The sequence below is a fragment of the Centropristis striata genome, chromosome 10, assembly GCF_030273125.1.
Source record: "Centropristis striata isolate RG_2023a ecotype Rhode Island chromosome 10, C.striata_1.0, whole genome shotgun sequence".
In the NCBI taxonomy this organism is placed as follows: Eukaryota; Metazoa; Chordata; class Actinopteri; order Perciformes; family Serranidae; genus Centropristis; species Centropristis striata.
In genome coordinates, this window is record NC_081526.1 from 39363053 (window position 1) to 39385483 (window position 22431).

A 22431-nucleotide genomic window follows, 5' to 3' on the forward strand; every position below is an offset into this window, starting at 1 on the left:
GCAGCTCCATGTATCTGTCCTCTGCCAGGTTTAATGGCCCACTGGCCCAACATGTCTGAGCTCTCAGCTCCTCATCCTGCAGACCACGGTCAGTGATTAGCCAGCTATGAATTGCTACTCACTGCAGCTGTGAGGCAGAAAAACAGAAACGCCACGGCACTTATCACAGCTTCTTTATTTATTTTATGCTAATGTGTTAGCCTTAAGAACTTGATGAGATGATATAGTATGTCCAAGCTTCCCGCTGTTTGTTTTTGTCCACTTTCTGCCCTCTAGTGTTGAAAACTCACTTCACGCAGCTTTAACAGCTTTCAACAAGGTCAGTCGCTATGAACATGTTCTGTGTGTGACTGTTTGCTGTGTCAGCACTCAGGAACATGAATAGAGCTACTCAGCCTGAGGAACAGACCTTAACTTATACCAACACCAGGTGTGTTTTCAGTCAGCTGAAGTCAACATGGAGGAGAGGAGAGAGGAGAGAGGAGGAGAGGAGGAGAGGAGGAGAGCGGAGGAGGATAAGGAGGTGTAATAGCAGTAAATCCATGAAAACATTTTCTCTTCTCTCTCATGGAAACTGCAGCTGAGAAAACACTGCTGGAAATTAGTAGGCAGGAACTACTGGAAGCTCGCCTACACACACACACACACACACACACACACTGAACATACCAACACACTGAATGTGTTTAATGCTGCTGCTCTGTTTTGTTAACTTTGGTCCCATCAGTGAGGAACAGTGAAGGTCTAAAGGTTCAAGTCTTCTCCTCTGCTGGTTTCATCGATCTCTACTGTCTATTTTTAATTTTAGACTCATTTCATTTCAAGATTTTAAACACTTTTTAGGGGTCATTGGTGTGTGATTTTTTGGGACCATACCAGTTTACACTCTGTTTCTCCTCGTCATGAAGCTGGAAATGATGAAGCACTGCTGATTTAAATGGTTTTGCTCATGTCAGACATGTACTTGTTTATTTTTTTGCACTTTTTCAAATGAATCGTGTCTTCATCAGTAATCCAAGCACCACAGCTCATATGTTCAGTGATTTTATGTGTTCAGTAAAAGTTCTGTTTCCTGTCTGCAGCCTAAGCATGTGTATAACTGCTAATAAGGCCAATCATTTAGCAGCCACCTCTGTGCAAAAGAGTTATTGGATCATGATTATCTCTGCTAAAGGAGAAAATGTTTTCAGTCAGGTATGTTTGTCTGTTTCCAGCAGGATTACAGGTAAACCACTGGCCCCATTCTAGCAAAGCTTGGTGTAACAGTGGAGCATGGCTCAAGGAAGAAAATCTTAATCACAGGGCGGATACACTAATTAGGTTTTCACTTTTGTGAACATTGCAATAGTTCATGACTTTGGTGGAGGACTGCTGTTCTAGTAGTTTATGTGGCTTCCACAGCCTTTGAGTACATTTTTAACCCGACAGTAATATTCTGTGTATATACTACTAAGAGCTGCTGACTCAGTTCACTTCAAAGATTCTGTGTTTTATTACGTCTTACATGTAGTGAACACTTCAACCTTGAAGTTGCCCCTCAGTGGCACCAGTTCTCTGGTTCACTACCTTAAAAAGTAGTTTAAAAAAAAATAATTTTTCTTGTGCTGCAGTTTTTATGGCTGCAGTCTTGTGGTAAAGGAAGTTGAGACAGAGTGTGAATGTGAATGTGAGCCTGTGATTGACTGACAGCTTGTCCAGGTGTAGCAGCCTCTGGCCCCAGGTACAGCTGATAGATCGATGGATGGCTGCAGCTCTCATGGCTGAAATCTGGTGGTAAAGGAAGTTAACATCCAGACACAAGCACCAACAGACTAAAACATTTTTAATGATTCAAACTGCTGTGAAGAGTCCAAGGAGTCCAAAATATCTGTATAGTTTTAGTCTAGTTAGCTGATAAAAGCAGTGCAGTGTTGAATGTTTGTTGATGGCAGGCTGTGTTCAGTCAGTAGGAACTGCTGCTGGAGACATGGAGGCACAATGGGTCTAAATAATCAAATTAATGTGTCTTGATTGCATATATAGCTGCTTCAGTTTAAGGGTACTGGTATTCCCACTACTGTGGCTTGTTGGGACACTTTTTACACAAACACTTTTTTTGACAAAAGCCTTTTAGTGTGAAGGAAATCATTATTGTCGGGATGAAATTCTTCTGTTGACACTAAGAGACAGTGCTAGAAAGTGCTGGATTGCATATTTACTCAATGCTTGTCAGCAATACATGAATACACAGTAAATGAAACAGAAAAAGGAAGAATGTGATGTCTTAGAGCTGAGCTTACGGAGACATTAGTTGCTGAACAAAAGGGAACTTTGAACAGCCGACCTCTCGCATCCAGCGACTTAAAAAAGGAAGTGCATGCTTGAATTCATCACAAAGGTTTTAATATAAATGAATGTGAGGCTGAGTAAATATCTTAGATCTGCAGTGTTTCCAGACTACAGCTCTCACCAATGTCCAACAGAAAAGGCACTAAATCAATCAAACAAACAGTGTGATCTGGCCAGCATGGCTTTGTAGTCCATGTTGTATTTCCTATTGTTGGTTTGGTACTTCAACCATGTTTTTCGACATATTTTTAAAATACTATACCTGTGAAGGAGACTTTAGTGGTGGAGGTGTTTCTAATATTCAGCCCCCCAGAATAATAATAATGTCCATAATAACACAACTATGACCTCAGTAATAAACATATCATTGTATTTACACATTTCTGACAATGCAGACAAAAAACAAACACTGTAAACTTTGTGAATAGAATTTATGTCTGAGCTGTTTTATTGGATTGCATTAGATTGTACAGGTGTCCCTAATAAAGTGGCCACCGAATGTAGATTTCCTGTCCCAACAGACATTGGTTTCCTGTGACACATTAAGACCAGTAGAGGCGCTGGATCCAACTCTTCTGCTGCAGCTGCTGGTCTTGATGCTGTCTGAATATTTTTCTTTCCTTTTTTTTCAGAGTTCAGTAAAGTTAAGATCAGGCTACTGATCTATCACAGTCCAAAACTTCCAAGTCCAAATGGCTATAAATGTCCTCCGTCAGGTCGCTGTGGTGGCATGGCCGACATCCTGGATAATTAGGGACCGTGACCTCCGCAAGGAGCTGTGGAGCCAACATGGCCGCCATCGAAAAGAAAAGCTGTTCCAAAAAAGTGTCATGTACATACTGTATGGCTGTGCATAGGGTTTAGTAGCACAGCTTTGAAGCTCCACCCCTTCTCTTGTCTTTATTGAGTGCTTTAGGTGCACACACACACACACACTACACATGCACACGCACATACACGCACACACCCACATACACACACACTAGACGCACACTAAATAATGTTTGTGCAAAGAAAATAAATGACAAAACTCAGACTCCAAACAGTCTGGTGAATGAAGAGATGGACTACATTCAGCTACAACAGTCTGTGATAGTGCAATATCTACACACACATACACACACACACACACACACACACACACATACACACACACACACACACACACACACACACATACACACACACACACACACACACACACACACACACACACACAGCCAGGTCTCAGTGGCGACCCCGGCGCTGAGCTGCTCGGCCCCTCCCCTGCAGGATCTGATCCCATCTCTGCACAGAAAGACAGACAGAAAGTTTTATATAAATATGTAAAGATGGGCCCTCGCCTCCAGAGGCTGAACTCTCGTCAAACCCACAGATAATGCTTCCAGAGATTGCTGTGTTTGTGTATTTATTTGAATCGTACCTTGACCTTTCTGCCCATTTTCTCCCTCCATTTCTGAGCAATGGATCCGTCAATCAGAAGCAACCTGCAACCACAGACAGAGTCAGGTTTATGCCCAGAGATGATCCCAGCTAAAATATATTATTAGGCTTTATGGATTCAAGTTGCGGCGCTAAAATGAGTCAGAGCAGCATGTCGCAATGTCAGAAAACCTTTTTCAAGATGGAAAAAGAAGAGACAAACATCAAAGATCCTGCATCATTACAGTTCTAACCAGCTCCCTGGAGAAAACTCACTTTTACTACTTTCACTGTTAGAACTCTTCATACCTGGACGTCTCCTCGTTCTCGTAGCCCATGATGAGGTACTCCTCCCCAGCAGTTACAGGAGGACACAGGCAGGAGGAGGAGTAGTAGAGCGTGTGCGTCTCCTTGGGGATGTTGACCAGAGAAGACTTGAGCACCTCCTTCACCTCCACCACTGCTGTGGGCTCCAGGCCGCGGTTCCTCACCTCCCTCACCCTCGCCCTGATCACTGGAAGAGAGAGTTCTCAGCACATGGAAACACTGGACTTTACATCTTACAGAGAGCTCACAGGGCAGATGACAAATCAGGGTTTTTATTAAACTCCAGGCTGAAACCTTGAGTTGTTGTTTTAAGCTGCCCTGGCCTGGTTCCAAGTACATGTTTACATTTATTAATTCATTATTTCAGGGCCCCTTGCTGTCACTTTTAATGCACATATCACCCTTTTAGCATTATGTTTATGGTGTGTAGGGCTTCCTGAGCAAGTCAGATGATGTAGTATAAAGAGCGTTAAAGCCCGCATTGGTTAGTTAGATCGACCAAACAAGCAGACTTTTGTTTCCCATGTGAAAAACTCTCAACGTAAATATTCTAACCCGATCCACCAGCTTGTCCTAAACATGATTCAGTAGACCCTGGAGGGCCATCATGTCCTGACCAAGCTTAATATGATATGAAATGGGAGTGAGATAGTGAAGCTGGGACAGACAAATAAATATCAAAACAATTAATAAAACAACTAATTACACCCATTTAATTCCAGTATAATTATCAATTAGCCTACTTAAAACCTTTGCTGATGTACAATAATTGTTCTGGAAGCCGCTGTTCCTGGTGCTGAAGAGACAGCTGATGCTGGGATGGAGCTTAGTGTCTGGTGGATCAGATCATTGGATGCTTCTGTAATTGTCACTATTTAGAGCCTAAAGAGTTTCAGTTGGAGCCATCATGGTCCCATTAGTATCTCACAGGAGCTAACAGAGATGGGCTAGTACGTCACTCTTGGCTGAACTCAGAAAGAAGAATCATCAGACTTGGCATTGGATTTATACAAGTCAAGATAAGATAGTTAACAGCCTCATCTCATTCCCAGGTTGTAAAACAGCAGCACTTTGGGTGGTGTAGTGTCCCTGCTACCAACCAGAAGCATCAGTATCTGACCTCCTGGAAATGAGATATCTTTCTCCACAAATGCCTCTACACCTTTTGTTATTCAGTGTTTGTTTACCCAGTTGTCCTCTTTATAACTTAATGACAGTTTAACTTTTTCTCCAGTCATCCTGCCTGTTATTGTCCGACAACACCAACTGAGGCACCGTTAGCTGCCAGTCTCCACCACTGTCTCTGTTTATGAGCTGCTGTTTGCTGGGGAATGGACACAACCATCCATCCTGTTCAACAGCATCAGCACACAGGAAACCAGGTAAACCTTTGTTTTTATCTTAATGACTTAATGTGACTCTGTACAGCACAAGGTTCAGGAGTAAGAATAATTAAGATAATGCACATGAATGGAGACAGCATTGCTCCTCTAAGAAGCTAGAAGAGGTGGATGCTGCAGAGGTGGAGCAGCACTGGCAGTAACAGGTTGGAGTCGACAGTAAAATCTGTTAATTGGCAGAGAGAAAGTGCCAGCAGTCAAATTATAAAGACCACCTTGTTGAGAAACTCTGACGTGCCACCACGCTTCACTAAACTCCTCCGTTTTAATTATATCTGAATATTTTGAAAGTGAGCTCTTGTTTTTAATGATGGCTGGAAAAAATCTAAAATCTTCCCCAATTGGATTTTGTGGCCGAAGGGCATTAGTGAGCTCAAGAGGTTCACATGGAAATCTCTGCTGGATTTGCCAAATCATGCCTGTGTGCTGTAATCATCTGGAAAAGCCTCTCTGGGCTTTTAGCTTTAGTGTGTCTAATTTGATCTGAGGAACCAAACAGCCTCTGCACCGAAATATTTCCTTCTGCATGAAGGAGAAAAACACGTCAGAGAGAAAAGAATCTGCTGAAGAGTTGGTGGAGGAACAAGCATTCAGACCTGCTGAACAGATCTTTCTCTCTCATGTAGACATGAGAAGTCATGAGTGTGTTAGATGTGATGATTAGACCACATTGTTACTTTAAAACCACAGGGATTACATTTGGAAATGTACCAACAATCTGATTTCAGCAGGTTGCATAATAATCTGCATCCCTTCTTCTCATTACCATGTAGAGTATATGTTGGACTTTAATATGATATAAAACCTGAAAACAACTTGAATACTGCTGAATTTTTGTTTGGGCTGCAAATTGACTGTTGATTCTCTGTGATGGAAACACTTTGCCAATCAAAAAATAATATTAATTAGCCAGCTGGTATGATTATATACAACAGTATTGTAGAGTAAAATACAATGATTTCTGTTATTCGTCCCAGATGACTTACCGTAGTTGTAGTTGTTCTTCAGATAGGATTTCAAACCCATTTTGACTTGTTTACATTTACAGCGGTCTGAAAAAAAACACATGCACAGATGTATTATATTTAATTTTCTGCCGTTAGGAGTTTCTTAATCAAAACCATCAGAAAAGAGTTTCAACATGGTCCAGCTGCCGCCTGCAGCCTCTGCAGACAGCTGGTTAGGATTTCTTCCAGTGTGGCTAACTTTCCTCCCTGTTTCAGTCTTTATGACAAGCTAAGCTAATGCTTTAGTTTAATATTTAACATGCAGAGTAATATCCATCTTGTTATGTAACCCTCATCAAGAAAATTAATGTGGATTTTTTTCACAATGTTGAACTCTTCCTTTAAGCTGTAGCTTGTGAAGTCTTCCAGAGTATAGACAGGTAAACTGTGCTCACCTCTGTTTGGTCCTCTGCAGTGCAGGTTGTTGGAGTCCATTGGGAAGTCTGGACTGGATTCTGTCAGATCATCAAACCAAGAAGAAAATATATGATTTCTGGGAGCAGGACAGACATGTCTGGAGATTCTGAGGTGGTACGTTAGTTTTATTCACCCAAAATACTGTTGAGGATGATATTCTATGACCAGCAGAGCTAGTCTCATCCAATCAACCAGCACAACAAGCTAACTGATACAGTGGCTTGTAAAAGTATTCATCCCCCTTAGATGTTTCACCCTTTTGTTGCTTTTACACATGAAATCATGGCCAATATAATTTGGCCTTTTAAAAAGAATTTGCAAAAAAAACAACCCTCTTTAATATCAAAGCGAAAACAGATTTTTACAAAAAAAAATATTTTTTTATTTTGCAAGCCAATGTAAGAAAGCAGTCACAACGACAGAAGGTCAAAGGTCAGCCTCACCTGGGTTACACCTGGCTGGGTCCTGGTAGTACGGATCTACAGAGACACAGAGAGACAGCTGTTAGGACTCAGAACACACAATAACTAATACTGAATCACCTACAGGAGCAGAGTGGGCTTGACCTGAGGCGGGCTGAATGCAGCAGCAAACATCTTAATGATGTAAAACTTTGATATAAATTAAACAGACAAGTTGCATTAAAAATCAAACACCCACAGTTGTCATGAACTGGGAACTTTTTTTTCCGTACAATACTGTAAACGTGTTTATTTTTTATGTAAATGTGGAGGTTTTTACATGACTGTCTGAGAATTTTTGGGACGGCCTCAAGTGGCCAGATGAGGAACTGCAGTTTTTTTCACTTTTCAGCCCCAGAGGTTGCTGCTTTTTTATGATAATCGGTGCAGCCAGACCTTTCTATGCAAGACTAACCAATGAGTGATGTAAAGGTTGATACATCTACTCCTTTCATACAGTCTGTAAAGTAAACCAGCCTGTGTCCCTGAGTGGTTTACTGCTTGTTAGTTCTCACCTGCAAAGATTTTTCCCTAACGTATGAGATCTAAGGTATGAGATCTAAGGTATGAGATCTAAGGTATGAGATCTAAGGTATGAGATCTTTGCACTATGTGTCACAGCGTCTTCAAATGCAACAACAAGTTAGCATTGAATGGAGACTTTCACATTTCTGTTCCGACCAGAGAAAGCTTGTGAGCGTTGTGGAGGCTGACTGAAAACCCCTGGAATGACTTTCCGCCCTGGCTGAACCTCACCAAATCAACAAATCACAGCGAGGGAAAATCCCAAACCCAGCTGAGCCGAGCCACTCGGAGATACGTGGGTGTATCGTTATGGAGGTCAAGGGGATTGAGATTTTTTCCTCCAGGACTCAGTGGTCCGAGGCCTGTTTAAAGAAGCAGAGGACAGGGAGGGTTTTATTGAGTGTAAAAGGAGTGGGCCGCCTGTATCAAGGAGCTCTTTGAGAGAGTCAGTGGGAGTGAAGTCGGAGGGGAAATGACTCACGCTATCTGTTCAACAGGGAGCAGAAACCAGAAACATGATAGAAAACACTGATAGGGCTCAGCTAAGCAGGGAAACTGCTTCCTGATGGTGCATGTTTATTCAGTGGAGAGAGTAAAATATGCTCATTGAGAAATAGGCTCTATATTATATACATATTGAGATGTTTACAGCTTACAGCAGGGAGGAAGTAGCTGTTTCACACCAACATATATATATATATATATATATATATATATATATATATATCTGACAGGATGTTTGTTCTCATCCTGCTTCTACTTGTTGCCTTTAACTTAAATCAGAGACTGACTCTTATTCAAAACTTAGACTTTTTCCATATTTTACTTTTCCGTAGACTTGCACATTTTTACTTTATATTTACTATAGTTAAAGAGTTTGGTAAAGATTGCAGTTGACTATCAGGTAAAAACATTACAGAAACATTACAGTTATTGTTGCCACTTATATTACAATCCTATTGAATTGGAAACATTGTGTTACTTACATAAATTTTAATTTTCATTAATTGGAAAAAACGTGTTAAAAACAATTGAAATGTCCTTGTTGACAGGTAAAATACAAAATAACTTAGCTACAACCCCACAAACATGGGTACAAACAAAAAATATCTAAAATAACATGAAATGTCAAAAGGTTTCTATAAAAAGCTCTTTAACACACACCTGGCATCACATCACTTCATTTCAGTATTACTTTGCTAATTTGTCACCTATTGCAGCTGCAACCACCTGAAGCCTGAATAATTCATCACCTGGATTAAACAGTCATTGGTATGTAATGCTGTTATTCAGCTGACATAACAATCCACAAAGACAGCAAGTGGTGAATCTGGGAGAAAAAAGTTGGTTCGAAGTTCGTGAGTATCTAATTCATTCTTTATTCTCTATAGTATAACGTTTGTTAGTATTTCAGGCTTCAGGTGAATTTTTGTTAAATATGCAAAGTTTTAGTTTTAAGACACTAAAACGGTATTTTTGTTTTACAGAAGTTGCAATAGTGATGTTGTTTTTTTCTCACTCAGGTATTGATGATGAATCACAATGGGGAGATGCATTATATTTTTCTCATGGCTCAAATGATTCAGCTGGAGCAGCAATACTTCTAAACAGATTTAATGGTGATATTCTGGAGTCGACAGGTTCAAATGAAGGCCGCTGGATCATTTTAGTTTAGTAGAAGGACAATTCATTGTTTATTATTTGTAATGTTTATGGACCAAACATCTCAAGCAAAGGACACGTTTTCTGATTATCTTTGAAGTTAAAGGAAAAATACAAAGATTCTACTATTGTCCTAGGAGGGGATGTAGAACCTAATAATGTAATAACCTCCCATTAATGTAATACTTTATTACATTATTGGTAAAAAGTGTATTACATTATTGGGAAATGCACTTTATTACATTATCGGGAAGTTATTAGGGCCTCGGGGCAATCGCACCGAGCACTGGTCCCATACAGCAATAGCTGTAGGGACCTGGCCACGTAAGTCGCCAAAAACTGCCCAAAATTGTGCATTGAAGTGAATGGGACTGCCGACAAAAAATGAGCGAAAAAGAACAATATTTGGAGATTTTTAAACGTCTACTTCTCCGGCATAATTTCACCTAGAGACTCCATTTAAACTTTAAACAGTAGACACAAGTCTTGTGTATTGGTGTATTAATCCACGTTTCGATAGGTCATATAGTTTTTTATCAATCCCTGTTCAATGACCATGATCATTTTTGGAGAAATTCTGAGATTATAATGGGTGTGTATTGCACGGAATGTTGGTGTCACAGTGTGTGACATCATCGCCAGAGTGTAGAGGGAGAGAAAAAACTGTCAAAAAATACATTTGAAAACTGCGCTCCAGGCCGCAAATTCCACTCTACAGAAATAATTTATACATAGAAACGTAGGGAAATTAGTCTTCTCCCTCACAATCCTCTGGTAAAGCTGTCAGAGTTATAGTTTGGGCGTAGGACGCACAGATGATCCACCAACACCACCAACAGCCTCATTGGGTGCCATATTAAAAACGCAGGAAGATTTCTGAGCTGTCTGAGATTTAACAGTTTTTTTTGGTTGCTCTAACAAAGCTATTTTTTCATTTTTCTTTAAAAAACTAACATATGTAGACGTTCAGGAAGAACTCAGGACGCTCAAAGTGAAGTCGGATCAATGATAGGTATTATGGTTTTGCCAAAAATGCTTTCTGTTCGAGGCCAGAAATTCCAGTCTGTCCACCTCTATTACGGAACATCAACAGCTGCAGTTAATTCTGTTGATTGCTTTGATCTTTGATGTGATTACAGTTACAGATACACACACACACACACATTTTGAGGTTAAAGGTCATAGGTTGCTGTATAAATAAATACTTGTAAAGGAATGCTTGTTGTAGGTGTGCTCCTTGTATATTATATAGTATTATAACATTACTAGTATTAATTGTTTGAAAACTCTGAATAATCTCATCATAGTGTACACACACCGGCAGTAGCCCCCGTGGCCCTTTCAGAATTTCCCCAGAGGAAGTTTTCTAGTTATATTATCAGGTTTTATTACATTTTCAATGACTCAAGTGCAGATTTTTATTACATTAACAGGAATTTATTACATTATCAGGTTCTACAAGGGGACTTTAACAACGCTCCAGACGATGACATGACACATCCTCCAAGAACTGATCATCACTGAGCTTTAAACCTTCCTCAGCTTTAAGGGACAGATGTGTGAGATTTATGAAGCCCAATTATTATATAAAGATTATCAATTTTGTCTGGAAAAATAGACACCAGCATCTGAAGAAAGAAGTTCTTGGTTTAGAGAGAGCAGGAGGATAATGATGATAATAAGATAAATGCTGAGAGCTACCTGGCCCCTCGGCCTTGACGATGGCCTCAGGTGAGATGCAGACTCCGCGGTCGTACAGCGGCAGCTCGTTGCAGGCCAGGCTGTCCGGCCAGCTGTGGTTATAACGCTTCATCACCGGCTCACAGCCCAACATGGCCCGCTCACACACCGCCTTGCAGGGTTTGATGGGCTCGTGCTGGAAGTCGATGGTGCAGATGGGAGCGTACATGGCACACAGGAAGAAGAGCAGATCGGCGCTGCAGCCAGTACCTGCAGAACAAACAGACAGGTGAGTCACCACAAGGTTCCTCACATCTTTGACACAGTTTGAGGGCTTTACAGAACTTTTCCTGCCTGGAAATATCAGCTATAATGATGCTTCAGCTACAGATGTTCTCCTTTTCCCTTTCTGGACATATGTGGGGAAACTCTGTGTGCTCTAGCTCTGGTTGGGTGTTTCCCATGGCTGTGGTTGACTGAGAGGACTCCCCTTCCTCACATCAGTGAAGGGACGGTGCATTCAGGGACATCTGGTTAACCACAAACCGGACTTTCACTGACTTCCACCCTGCCGTACGTTTCACACAGACAGAGTTGAGCCGTGGTTGGAGGTTGTGTTTTTAGAGCCGAGGTCTGGCTGCTCCGCTTCACAATGGAGTCACACAAACACTCTGAACTTGTGACCTGAACTGCTTCCTGGTTTCTGGCGTGCAGCTCTTTCATTAGGACATTTTTTTTGGTTAAAGCTCACTTTCTCTCTCTGCTCCTCTCCGACCTCAGCCGAGCTCCAGTTTCTGCCAATGCCTACATGTATTTATTGAAGACAGACGTGTATGCATCATGAAAATATCTTGGCAGTCACTGAGGTTGTCCACATGCCTTTACATTTCATTCCCCTTTTACAGTTAGCGGTATTTAAATATGGCTCTGAGCCACGCAGCTCAGAGCTCAGCATGAAACACAAACTTTACCTGTTTAAAGTTAGACACGCTCAGATAACTCTTCACAGAGTTTATGTGAATATTTCAGCTTTTTAAATTACACATCTTCTTGCAATGCACAGTGATATTTAATCAGATACACCAGCATCAGACAGAGTGTGTGTATTAACTTGTGTCTGAAATGGAAAACAACTGTGCATTAAAATAAAAAAGACACAGAATTAAGAATCAAATATTAAAAAAAGGAAGAAATGTTTGGCCTCGGGACAGAAACCAAAATCAGCAGATTTAGATACATTTTAAAAAAAATGCAATATGCAATTAATGTGGTTTAAAAATAAAATCAGGGGGGAAAAATACAAATATGATATTTAACTTTGCTGGTCGTGAGATCAGGAACAAGACTAAGAGTGTGCAGCTAAAATATATTGGACTGTGGAGAAGTTGCTGCTCATCTGACAGATTATAATGGATGTGAACATCTGCAGCAGATGTTTTTATTTGGGCTGTAACAGCTCTGTGAAGGTGTGTTTAGTTTTATGATGCTTTGAGATCACCAAAGTAAAGGACTGATCTGGAGAATATTAATGCTAATGGGAGTGCACTTACATAGACACTACACACTACACACTACACACTACACACTGCACACTACGCTCATTCACAAACACATTCATACTGGTGGCAGAGGCTAACAGGCTGCCACCATTGGGAATTCATTCACACACCAGTAAACGCAGCATCGGGAACAATCTGGGTTCAGTGTCTTGCTCAAGGACACTTGGACATCAGAGATCAAACCACCAACATTTCAGCAGGCGACCGCTCTACCAACCGAGCCTCAGTTGTCCATTAATGTTTACAAAATGTCATGAAAATCCCTGTTAAAGATGTAGGAAGTGGTGGACAGACAGACCTTAAACAAGCTTAGATCTACAAAGAAATTGTGTAAAATGTAAATGAAAAAAAATGAATCAAATTTAGAATGAAAAGTTTATCAGTTTGAACATTAACCTGTTAAAACCCACCTGCCCAGGTAGAGTTAGGGGCAGGGAGAGATTAGACAACAAGAAGCTTTTAACAGGAGAACACATGTATGAGGATTCATTGGAAAGTTGACATCTTTTAGTTTCTGCAGTTGTTCTTGTGGCTAAACCAAAACTACATCAGTTCAAAGAACACAACATGTTTTTGGTTTTCTTACCCTGAAAACTGATTCACAGTTTAAACACAGGAAGTGTCTATAGAGAGAGCAGACAGATAAAGGAAGTGAAACTGGAGATATACTGTTCCCTGTAATAAATACTCAGATATCCAGACTGTGTACAGAGCGTGCAGGTTTGCAGTGAGCCATTATTAGTTTAACTTATCAGAAACACACTGCTATAAAAATGTGTATTAACCTGGGGTTCTCCAACGTTTTAATCATATTCAGCAAATGTGTCCCTGCCTGCTGCATGATGAGATACTGGCTCTGATTACATCACACCAGTGTTCCTGCTGAGATAAGGTCAGCTTTATGTACAGATAAGGAGAATACACATGACAAAGAGTCAGAGACGGGTCAGACGGTTTCTGCTGACCAGAGATTGGTAAAGGACAGAATCTGAGTTGAACCAGCTCGTCTAGACTAAACCGCCCACTGGAGGACGAATATAAACCAACTGTCTCGACTGTCAAATGGAGCCTTTTCCTCTCTAACCTTACTTGCTGTGTTGCATGATTAAAACGCTCCTCTTGCACAAGAAATAATTAAATTCAACTTAACTTTGATACTCTGAATCCAACTGTCTTTATTGAAGGGTCACTCTAACAAACAGAGGTAATATTCTCTATCAGCACTGGAAATAAGAGGAAAGGCTCAACAGTTCCAGTCTGTTACACTCTGAAACATAACTGGACTAAATGCTTTTAATCTTTTTAATATAAGCTTCAAATCTCTATGTTTTTATCCCCCCCATAATACTGTTAGTGGCACATGTTAAATGATACATATATATATATATAATGATATGTGTGTGAGGCAGGGATCTCACCACATGAACAATTTTCACCCAAACTGTGCATGAAGAAGAAAAAGGAGAAACTCTGTGTTTTATAATTTGGGTGAACTTTTAACAGTGAGGCCAGTTTGCACCTAATGTTCAGCTGCATTAATGGGAGTTTATTTTATTACCTTTTGGACTGAAGTTAACTGTGAAAGGAAAGTTTGGCAGCAGAGCAGCTGGACGGAGTAATGAACACTCCCTCAGCTCAACACAAGAGAACAAAAAGAAAAATCATTTTTATATTTAACCTTTAAAACTTTTAATTTTCCCTCAAACATGCACTCTGACTTTAATGAGCCTGCTGGAGGCTTTATGGATGGAGATACAAGCCTGTTTGGTGGGTGATTTGGCCACCAGTTTGGTTTGAAATATAATACAATCGCATGGATTAAAATTAAATTATGTAGGGACATTTATATTGGGTTAGACTGAAATATCTCAACAATTATTGGATGGATTCTTATGACATTTGTTTTAAGAGATAAAGTTCCCTGGAGGATAAATCATAACAACTGGTGTTCCTCTGATGTTTCACCTGCTGCTATCCTGAGACCCAACATGGAAACTTTCCTCTGTGAATAGATACCTACAAACCTCACCATAAGCCAAGGAAGGAAAAAAATCGACTCTTAAATGAGTTGTGATTCTCTCTTGCATGATTATGCCTCGATGCAGAAAAGTCATGTATCAGAAATGAACTTATTGCCCATAACAGGATTTTTAAAGTATTTTTATTATTTGTTGGGGAGTCACAACCTCCAACTTAACAATCCGACTTAACTTCCTCTCTGAAGTGCAGACTGCATGATCACAGTTGCAGAAAAGAACCAATCCTGTTTAATCTGAATGATGGTAACTGAAAGCTAACCCTTTCCACATCATGCCTCAGCAGAGATCTGCTCTCTCCTCTCATAGAAATCAGTTTTATTCTTTGTTTTTTAATTCATGCAACTTTTTCTCTCTTTGCAAAAACACCAAACCAAAACTAGGAATCTATTGAACATGATGTGAATGCTAGCATTTAATTCAAAGCCCAGCTGTCTCAGTCTCATACAGCTGTAGACTGTTTGTTTTCTAAAACACCACAAAGTCCTGCTCAGATTTACAGCCCCCCCCCCCTCCTACTCTCTCACTTTCATCCATCAACATTTTTCACCTCTGATAACATTTTTCTTTCCATCGGTTGTGCTTCCCAAAAAACATCAGCAGTCTCAGGTCTGGAGGGAGCCTTCAAACACTGACACATTCCTCACGCTGTAAAGGTGTGTGTGTGTGTGAGAGAGAGACTGTGGTGAGTGAAGAGGGTTGAACCTCTGTTGTTTAAAAATTTGGGAAAAAAATTAAATAGAGGAGGAGGAGGAGGAGGAGGAGGAGGCAGCTTGATAACAGATGATGAAGGCATGCAGAAGTGTGAAGGTATGATATTGACACAGTGACGGAGATGTTTAAAAAAAACTAAAACTTCTGTCACAGGTCCCAAACCCAAAGATATTCAGTTTACTGATATAAACCAGAGAATATTAGGACATCTCATGTGTGAGAGGCTGAAACAGCGTTGTCTACCACTGCTGCATGAATAAATGACTTTATTGATTTATCAGTTAGTCTTTTCAAAGTACACCATCAGTGACTGTAGGAGAACTTCAATAACAGGAGTGTTTCTGTGGTTTGTATCTGGTTTGAACAGTTTTGTTCTTGGACATTTATTTATGATCTCTGCTTATGTTTTCAGCATTTTTCTCTCTCTGTTTGATCTAAGAAATATTTGGCCCTTTTGAAAAGTTAACAGCTGCAGGCGAAAAGTTGAACCTTAGCTCAGAAGCAGTGGGTTTCTTTGTTTTGTGTTTTTATATTTCTGTTTGGTTATTTACCCAAACAGAAATATTGTTATTTTTAGTGTCAAACACTGAGCTCAGGTTAGTTCCTCTTTGTTCTAATGGATTAAACCCTAATATACCTAACATAAATAAATCAAGGACATATGTGCAATATGTAAGTATTAAACGTGAACAGTCACACACAGCTGTTCTTAGATCAGCTCCAGTATTCACCTACTGTCTCTTATCAGTCTTTACTTCTAGCTCATCATAACATGTTCTGTCTGGTTAATATCTCAACCTGTTCTCATGAAGTTTAAGACTTTTGCAGCACAATTCATATGATATCCTACGACAAGTATATCTATCTATCTATCTATCTATCTATCTATCTATCTATCTATCTATCTATGTCACACGTAACATTCTACATCACGATTGCTCTTTAATCACAAGTGATTTGTTATCACATTGTTATTTCTATAAGTAAAGTAAGTAAGTAAGTAAAGTTTATTTATAGAGCACTTTTCATAGATACAATCACAAAGTGCTTTACAACAGGGATACAATGCAGTAAAATATAGAGTTAATAGAAAAAACACACTAGCACAAGAACATGTAACTTCACATATGGCCAGGAAACATCAACATCAGGGGAAGGCTTGCCTAAAGAGAGATGTTTTAAGTTTTCTCTTAAAACTGTCTGTGGACTCTATGTTTCTATATAAATTCTATAAAACTGTAAGCTTTAGTCACCAAAACCACCATCCCAGGTCAGGAGAAGAGGACAGGGCTGATAGAAACAAACACTATCTGCTTGATCTTTGTGAATGATACAACATCCCTCCACCCTCAACATGTACCATGTCGTTAGCCTCTTAGCATAATTGCCTATTGTCATTTTTTGGCCAAATTGTGATATCTGCCTAACTTTACTCTCCTACCTGCTGCATCTTTCTGCCTTATTGTCTATGTTCTCAGCCTATCAGAACACTTGTTAGAGTCCAAAATCACTTTCTGCCTCCGTCATCTCCTTGACTTTAGGCATTTTTGCGGCTACATACAAACCAAACTACATTATTTATATGTAAGAGAAAAATTGCCTTAGTCAGGGCATATTCTGCCGAAGTCACTTTTATCTGTTATGAAATCGATGTGTTTAATTTTTTATGCAAACTTGTTCACACTTCTATTTGAACTTACTGTTACAACATCAATTAAAAATACCAATGGGCTCACTAAAAATTTTAATTTTTCTTGTTTTCCGAAAACGTTCAAATAAGACTTAGGCAAATATGCTATGAGGCTAATAATAATAATAATAATAAATAATGCTATGAGGCTAACGATATGTGGCTTATAACATGGTCAGAATGTCCTGGGATACCACAAACTCCAGTGCATTACTAATGATAATAAACCATCCAACTGTTTATGAGGACAGCCTGTAGAAGTCCGTTTATATCTCTGCAGATACTCAGTCTTCCCTCACACAGAGACAGCTTCATTTGCACAGTTCCAGCCAGAAGTTTCCCAGCTTCTTCCTGTAACTAATCAGAGCGAGTGAACGTACCCAGACTGTTACAGGGTCGGACCATCCTGGATCTAAAACCAAACCAGAAGCCATCAGAGAGCCGTAACTCTGACCATGTCTGCTTTATCAGCCAACCTTCCTCCTTCTTAAATAAACTCAATCAGACTGATGGTTCCCACAGAAATGTTTCCATGATCTCCTGATGGTTTAAGGTTTCCTGTGAGTTCAGACCAGAATGTTTCATTCCAGTGATTTGGGATCTGATGGAAATGAGTCGTAGCTCGGTCGGCGTGCCAAGTCACGGTTCAGCTCACACAAAGACTAAAACTGATGAAGTTAAATGTTTGGTTGGTTTGTCTGAGACTCTAACAACACTGAGCCAGGTTCACTTTGTGCTGCTGGCAGCATTAAAATATCACATTCACTTAATGAATAACTGCAAAAGTAAAGTTAACCGCTGTGATGTTGAGATATTCAGCAGACTGAAAGAGAAACTTTAATTTATTATGATGTTGTTTCCACCAGCCTGCAGTGGTTTAACATGCAGGACACTGTGACATCACTGTGATTATAAAAACAGAAATACTTTCACATTAGAGACGCAGAAACCAATAAACACTCAAAATTATCAAAATAGTTGTTTTATTTGTGTTGTTGAAGTGCTTCTGCTCTCATTAAAGCTCTAAATGCTGTTTAGGATGATGGTATAACTATTCATTTACTTCTTTTCTTTTTACCATTCAATATAGTTTTTTCAATCAACTTATTTACAAATATTATTAATAAACTAATGTTTGTGATGATAGTTCGTTAAATAATTTAGATTATCAATATAATTATAATAATTTTTTATTGAACAATCTGCAGAGGGATTTGTTTTAGATTAATTTGAGGCATCACTGCTCAAATAATGTCAGAATACTGTAAAATATTCCATCATCATCATTTTATCATAGCCCAAGTAAAAATGTTTTTTTTTTCCACAAAAACCCCCCAAAGTGTCAAAAATATATTTAGTTTATTACCAAAGTTGACTGAGAAAATTCACATGAGAGAGGCTGAAACCACAGAAGAAGAACAAACAAACAAAGATTGAACCGCATTGACTGATTCTTTTCATCTCTAAAATAATTATACCTCTTAATAGGTAACTTTTTTAAACAAAAGTTACATTTTTCATGTTTCATTGTCGTTGTTCTTCTTCTTAGGCTATTATTATGATTATAATATTATGTCATTAATATACAGTCATGTAAAGAAATACATTTTTTAAATCTTCTCAAATCAAACAAATGATTAATGCTGTTCTTTTTATCATAATAAAAATATTATTCATGTATGGTCATGTCATTATAATAATTTAAAAAATGTCAACCAAAATGATACTACTACTAGCCTACTTCAACTACTATTACTACTACTACTACTACTACTACTAATAATAATAATAATATAATAATAATAATAATAATAATAATTATTATTATTATTAATATTATTATTATTATTATAAATAATTATTATAATTCATATCTGGTCATGATAACAATTTAAAAATGTCAACCAAAATGATACTACTACTAGCCTACTCCAACTACTACTACTACTACTACTACTACTACTAATAATAATATAATAATAATAATAATAATAATAATAATTATTATTATTATTATTATTATTATTAATATTATTATTATAAATAATTATTATAATCATTCATATCTGGTCATGATAACAATTAAAAAATGTCAACCAAACAAGACAACTGTAAAACAAAATAATTAATTAAAATAAATAATAATAAATCATAACTTAAAAGATATTTATTAAACATAAAGGGCTGTAAGATAAACATGACCTGACTAAACAAACTAACATCAGGAGCAGAAACAGAGTTGGAGCTGTTGTGTGTGAGTCAATAAGGCATCAGGTCCATGAAACATTTCATGAGCGGATGAATTAATTATTGATTATTGATTATGAATGATTAATAATGGCATGGTGACTCACCCAGCAGCCCCTCGAACTGCTCGATGGCCAGCACCGCGTTGTCCTGCGTGCTGTGGTGGAGGTGGTTGGGCATCTTGGTCATGTTCCACGGCATGGAGCGGCACAGCGGGATCCGCACCGACTCGCAGGACGCCGCCCCGACCGAGGCCGGCCACAGGGCGCAGGACACGGCCAGCAGGGACGCGCAGAGTCCCGGGGACAGCATGTCGGAGCCTCGCTCTCTGCTCAGTTAGATCCAACAGGACGGAGTCTGCTGCTGCTGGTTGCTGCTGCTGTCCGGTCTGCAGGCAGCTGGAGGAGGCGGGAGGAGCTGCTTTCTTATCCAGACCTTCACCTCCTCCTCCTCCTCCTCCTCCTCCTCCTCTAGCCCTCCTTCTCTAACTCCCCTCCTCCTCCTCCTCCTCCTCCTCCTCCTCTCTTATCCTCCATGCTAAAAGATAGATTCCTTTTAGATGAAAAGTCAACACCAGTAAATCCGGTAAAAGCTGGTAGATGTGCGTGTCATTACATCTCATGAGATCAGAACTCACATCATTTACTTAAAAGTTAAAAAAAGTTATCTATGACAGCTATGTTAAATAATGCATTAAAAGTAAAAGCCTTTAAAAGTACTGCAACATGTGACAGTAATCAGATCCTTAGTTCAGTAAAAGTACCACAGTGAATTACTCCACTACCAGTAAACACCCCTAACACCTTAGTTCAGTTAAATATTAATGTACTAAAGTATCAAAAGTCAAAACACTTGTTTATGCAGAATGGATAAAAAAAGAAAGGCAGCGAAACATATTCCAAATATATAAGCCTATTAGATGAAATAATTGGTCCCCATGGGACAACAAATAAATATGTTACAACAATTATATACCAATAGTAAATCAGTCTGAGGCTTTAAAAGCTCAGAAATGTAATTGCTAAAGAAAATTAGGTTATAAAGAATACAACATTTGCCCAATTAAGCATGACTTCAGTTACGACGTGTGCTAATTATAGAGACACAGATATAGATAACGATGTCTCTGTAGTACCATCAGTACCATCAGTATTATCAGTATCATCAGTAGTCTTTCTCTGGATGAATGAGATTAATCATTTAAACATGTTGTAGCAGAAACCCAAAGTACAAGTATACATACAATACAAGAACTGTAAAATAATCTTAATCTGTTAACTCTAATGTCGGGCTAGTTTTTCTCCACCGCTGCATCAGACTGAAGTCCAGTCAGCTGCCTGTGAAGAAGACTACATCTCCCAGAATGCCCTGCAGGAATCCCAAACGACTTCCCTTCACACACCATTAAATAATCAATAAGAGTATAGACAGGTAGCTTTTAACTGGTGAATGAACTGGTGTGACTGGTGAAGTTTACTGGTTCACCGGCTGCTGTTGACCTTTGACCTCTGCAGAGCTTGTTGCATCAACAGCTCCGTGATTGGTCCATTAAAGCTGAATATGACGCTGCAACTCTGTGTGTGTGTGTGTGTGTGTGTGTGTGTGTGTGTGTGTGTGTGTGTGTGTGTGTGTGTGTGTGTGTGTGTGATAGCAGTAATGGTTTTCAGATGTTGGAGGAGCTTCCCATGTTAGGGTTGAGTTACAGCCAACACACACACACACACACACACACACACACAGTCTCTCCGGGTTTTCTGACTCATGGATCAACATGCAGAGGACTGAGTCAGCTCTTTCTCTTCCATCCTTCCTTCCATCCTTCCTTCTGTCCTCCTCTCCTCTCCTCTTTCCTTCTTTCCTTCTTTACCTTTTTTTGTTCCCTCTGTTCTCATGATTTCATCTCAGTGTGTTTGTGTTTGTGTTTCTGACGTAAAACCTGCTCACATTTGGCAGGAAAGTCTTATCAGTGGAACACACACACACACACACACACACACACACACACACACACACACACACACACACACACACACACACACACACACATTCCATTGCAACCAAAAACCTTTCCTCTTCTCTCCATTTTCCCTCATTTGCTTTCCTCCATTCTCCTTTTTATCTTTCATTCAGTTTCACCTGTCCTTTCCTCACCTCCTCCTTTCCTTGATTCCTGTCCTTTTATCCTTATTTCCTTTCCTCACCTCCTCCTTTCCTTGATTCCTGTCCTTTTATCCTTATTTCCTTTCCTCTCCTCCTCCAAGGAAAGTCTTGTTCCCTCTCTTCTTTTTTCATGTTCTGTCTCCTTTTCCCCTAATGTTTCTCTCCTCTTTTCTCCTTGTTCCTCTCCTTTGCCCTCATCTTCCCTTGTTTTTCTGTCATTTTCTTTCTTTTTTTCCTCTTCTCCTTTCTCCTTTCATCCTTTTCTCACCTTTTCATTTCCTTCCTCTTTCCTTCTTGTTTCTCTTCCTTTACTCTCCTCGTTTCTTTGTCCTAAATAGTTCCCTTCTTTTTTCTTCTCTTTTCTTTTGATTTCCCTTCCTGTGATCTTTCTCCTTGTTTCCTTTCCTTTTTTCTCCTATTCTTGTTTCTTTCCTCTCATCTAACTTTTTTAAACATTCTCTTTGTTTCAATTCCATTCATCTTCTCTTCTTTCCTTGTTTCCTCTTCTCTTCTCTTCTCTTCTCTTCTCTTCTCTTCTCTTCTCTTCTCTTCTCTTCTCTTCTCGTTCTCTCTTCTCATTCCCTTTCCTTTCCTCTATTCCTTTCTCCTTGTTTCCTTTCCTCTTGTCTCTCCTCCTCCCTTTCCCTCATTTTCTTGTTTCCTTTCTCCTTGCATCCTTTCATTTGTTTTCATCTCCTCTGCTTTCCTTTTCTTCTTCTCTTTTGTTCTTGTTCCCTCTCCTCTCATTCCCCTTCCCTTCCTCTCCTTAATCCCTATTGTCTTGTCTTGGGTCTAT

The 22431-nt window shown here is 39.3% G+C and overlaps 1 protein-coding gene across 1 annotated transcript; it reads right to left on the minus strand.

Moving 5' to 3' along the window:
* Positions 1–2742: 2742 nt before the first annotated feature.
* Positions 2743–19896, minus strand: frzb (frizzled related protein). Its single transcript, XM_059342205.1, has 8 exons — positions 19583–19896; positions 11251–11499; positions 7345–7380; positions 6880–6939; positions 6464–6529; positions 4060–4264; positions 3752–3815; positions 2743–3615 (listed from the first exon to the last, which is right to left on the minus strand). The coding sequence occupies exons 1-8, from the start codon at positions 19785–19787 to the stop codon at positions 3556–3558; spliced, it is 945 nt and encodes a 314-aa protein (XP_059198188.1). The 5' UTR covers positions 19788–19896; the 3' UTR covers positions 2743–3555.
* Between the last annotated feature and the right edge of the window lie 2535 nt (positions 19897–22431).

Bases quoted from the DNA above. Each gene is read 5' to 3' on its own strand.
- frzb (XM_059342205.1), bottom strand. From the start codon at position 19,787: ATGCTGTCCCCGGGACTCTGCGCGTCCCTGCTGGCCGTGTCCTGCGCC. The intron at 7,381-11,250 runs GTAGCTCTCAGC...GTGTCTCTGTAG, and splicing joins CGTCAAGGCCGAGGGGCCAG to ATCCGTACTACCAGGACCCA. The intron at 6,530-6,879 runs GTGAGCACAGTT...GTTTTTTTTCAG, and splicing joins CTGCAGAGGACCAAACAGAG to ACCGCTGTAAATGTAAACAA.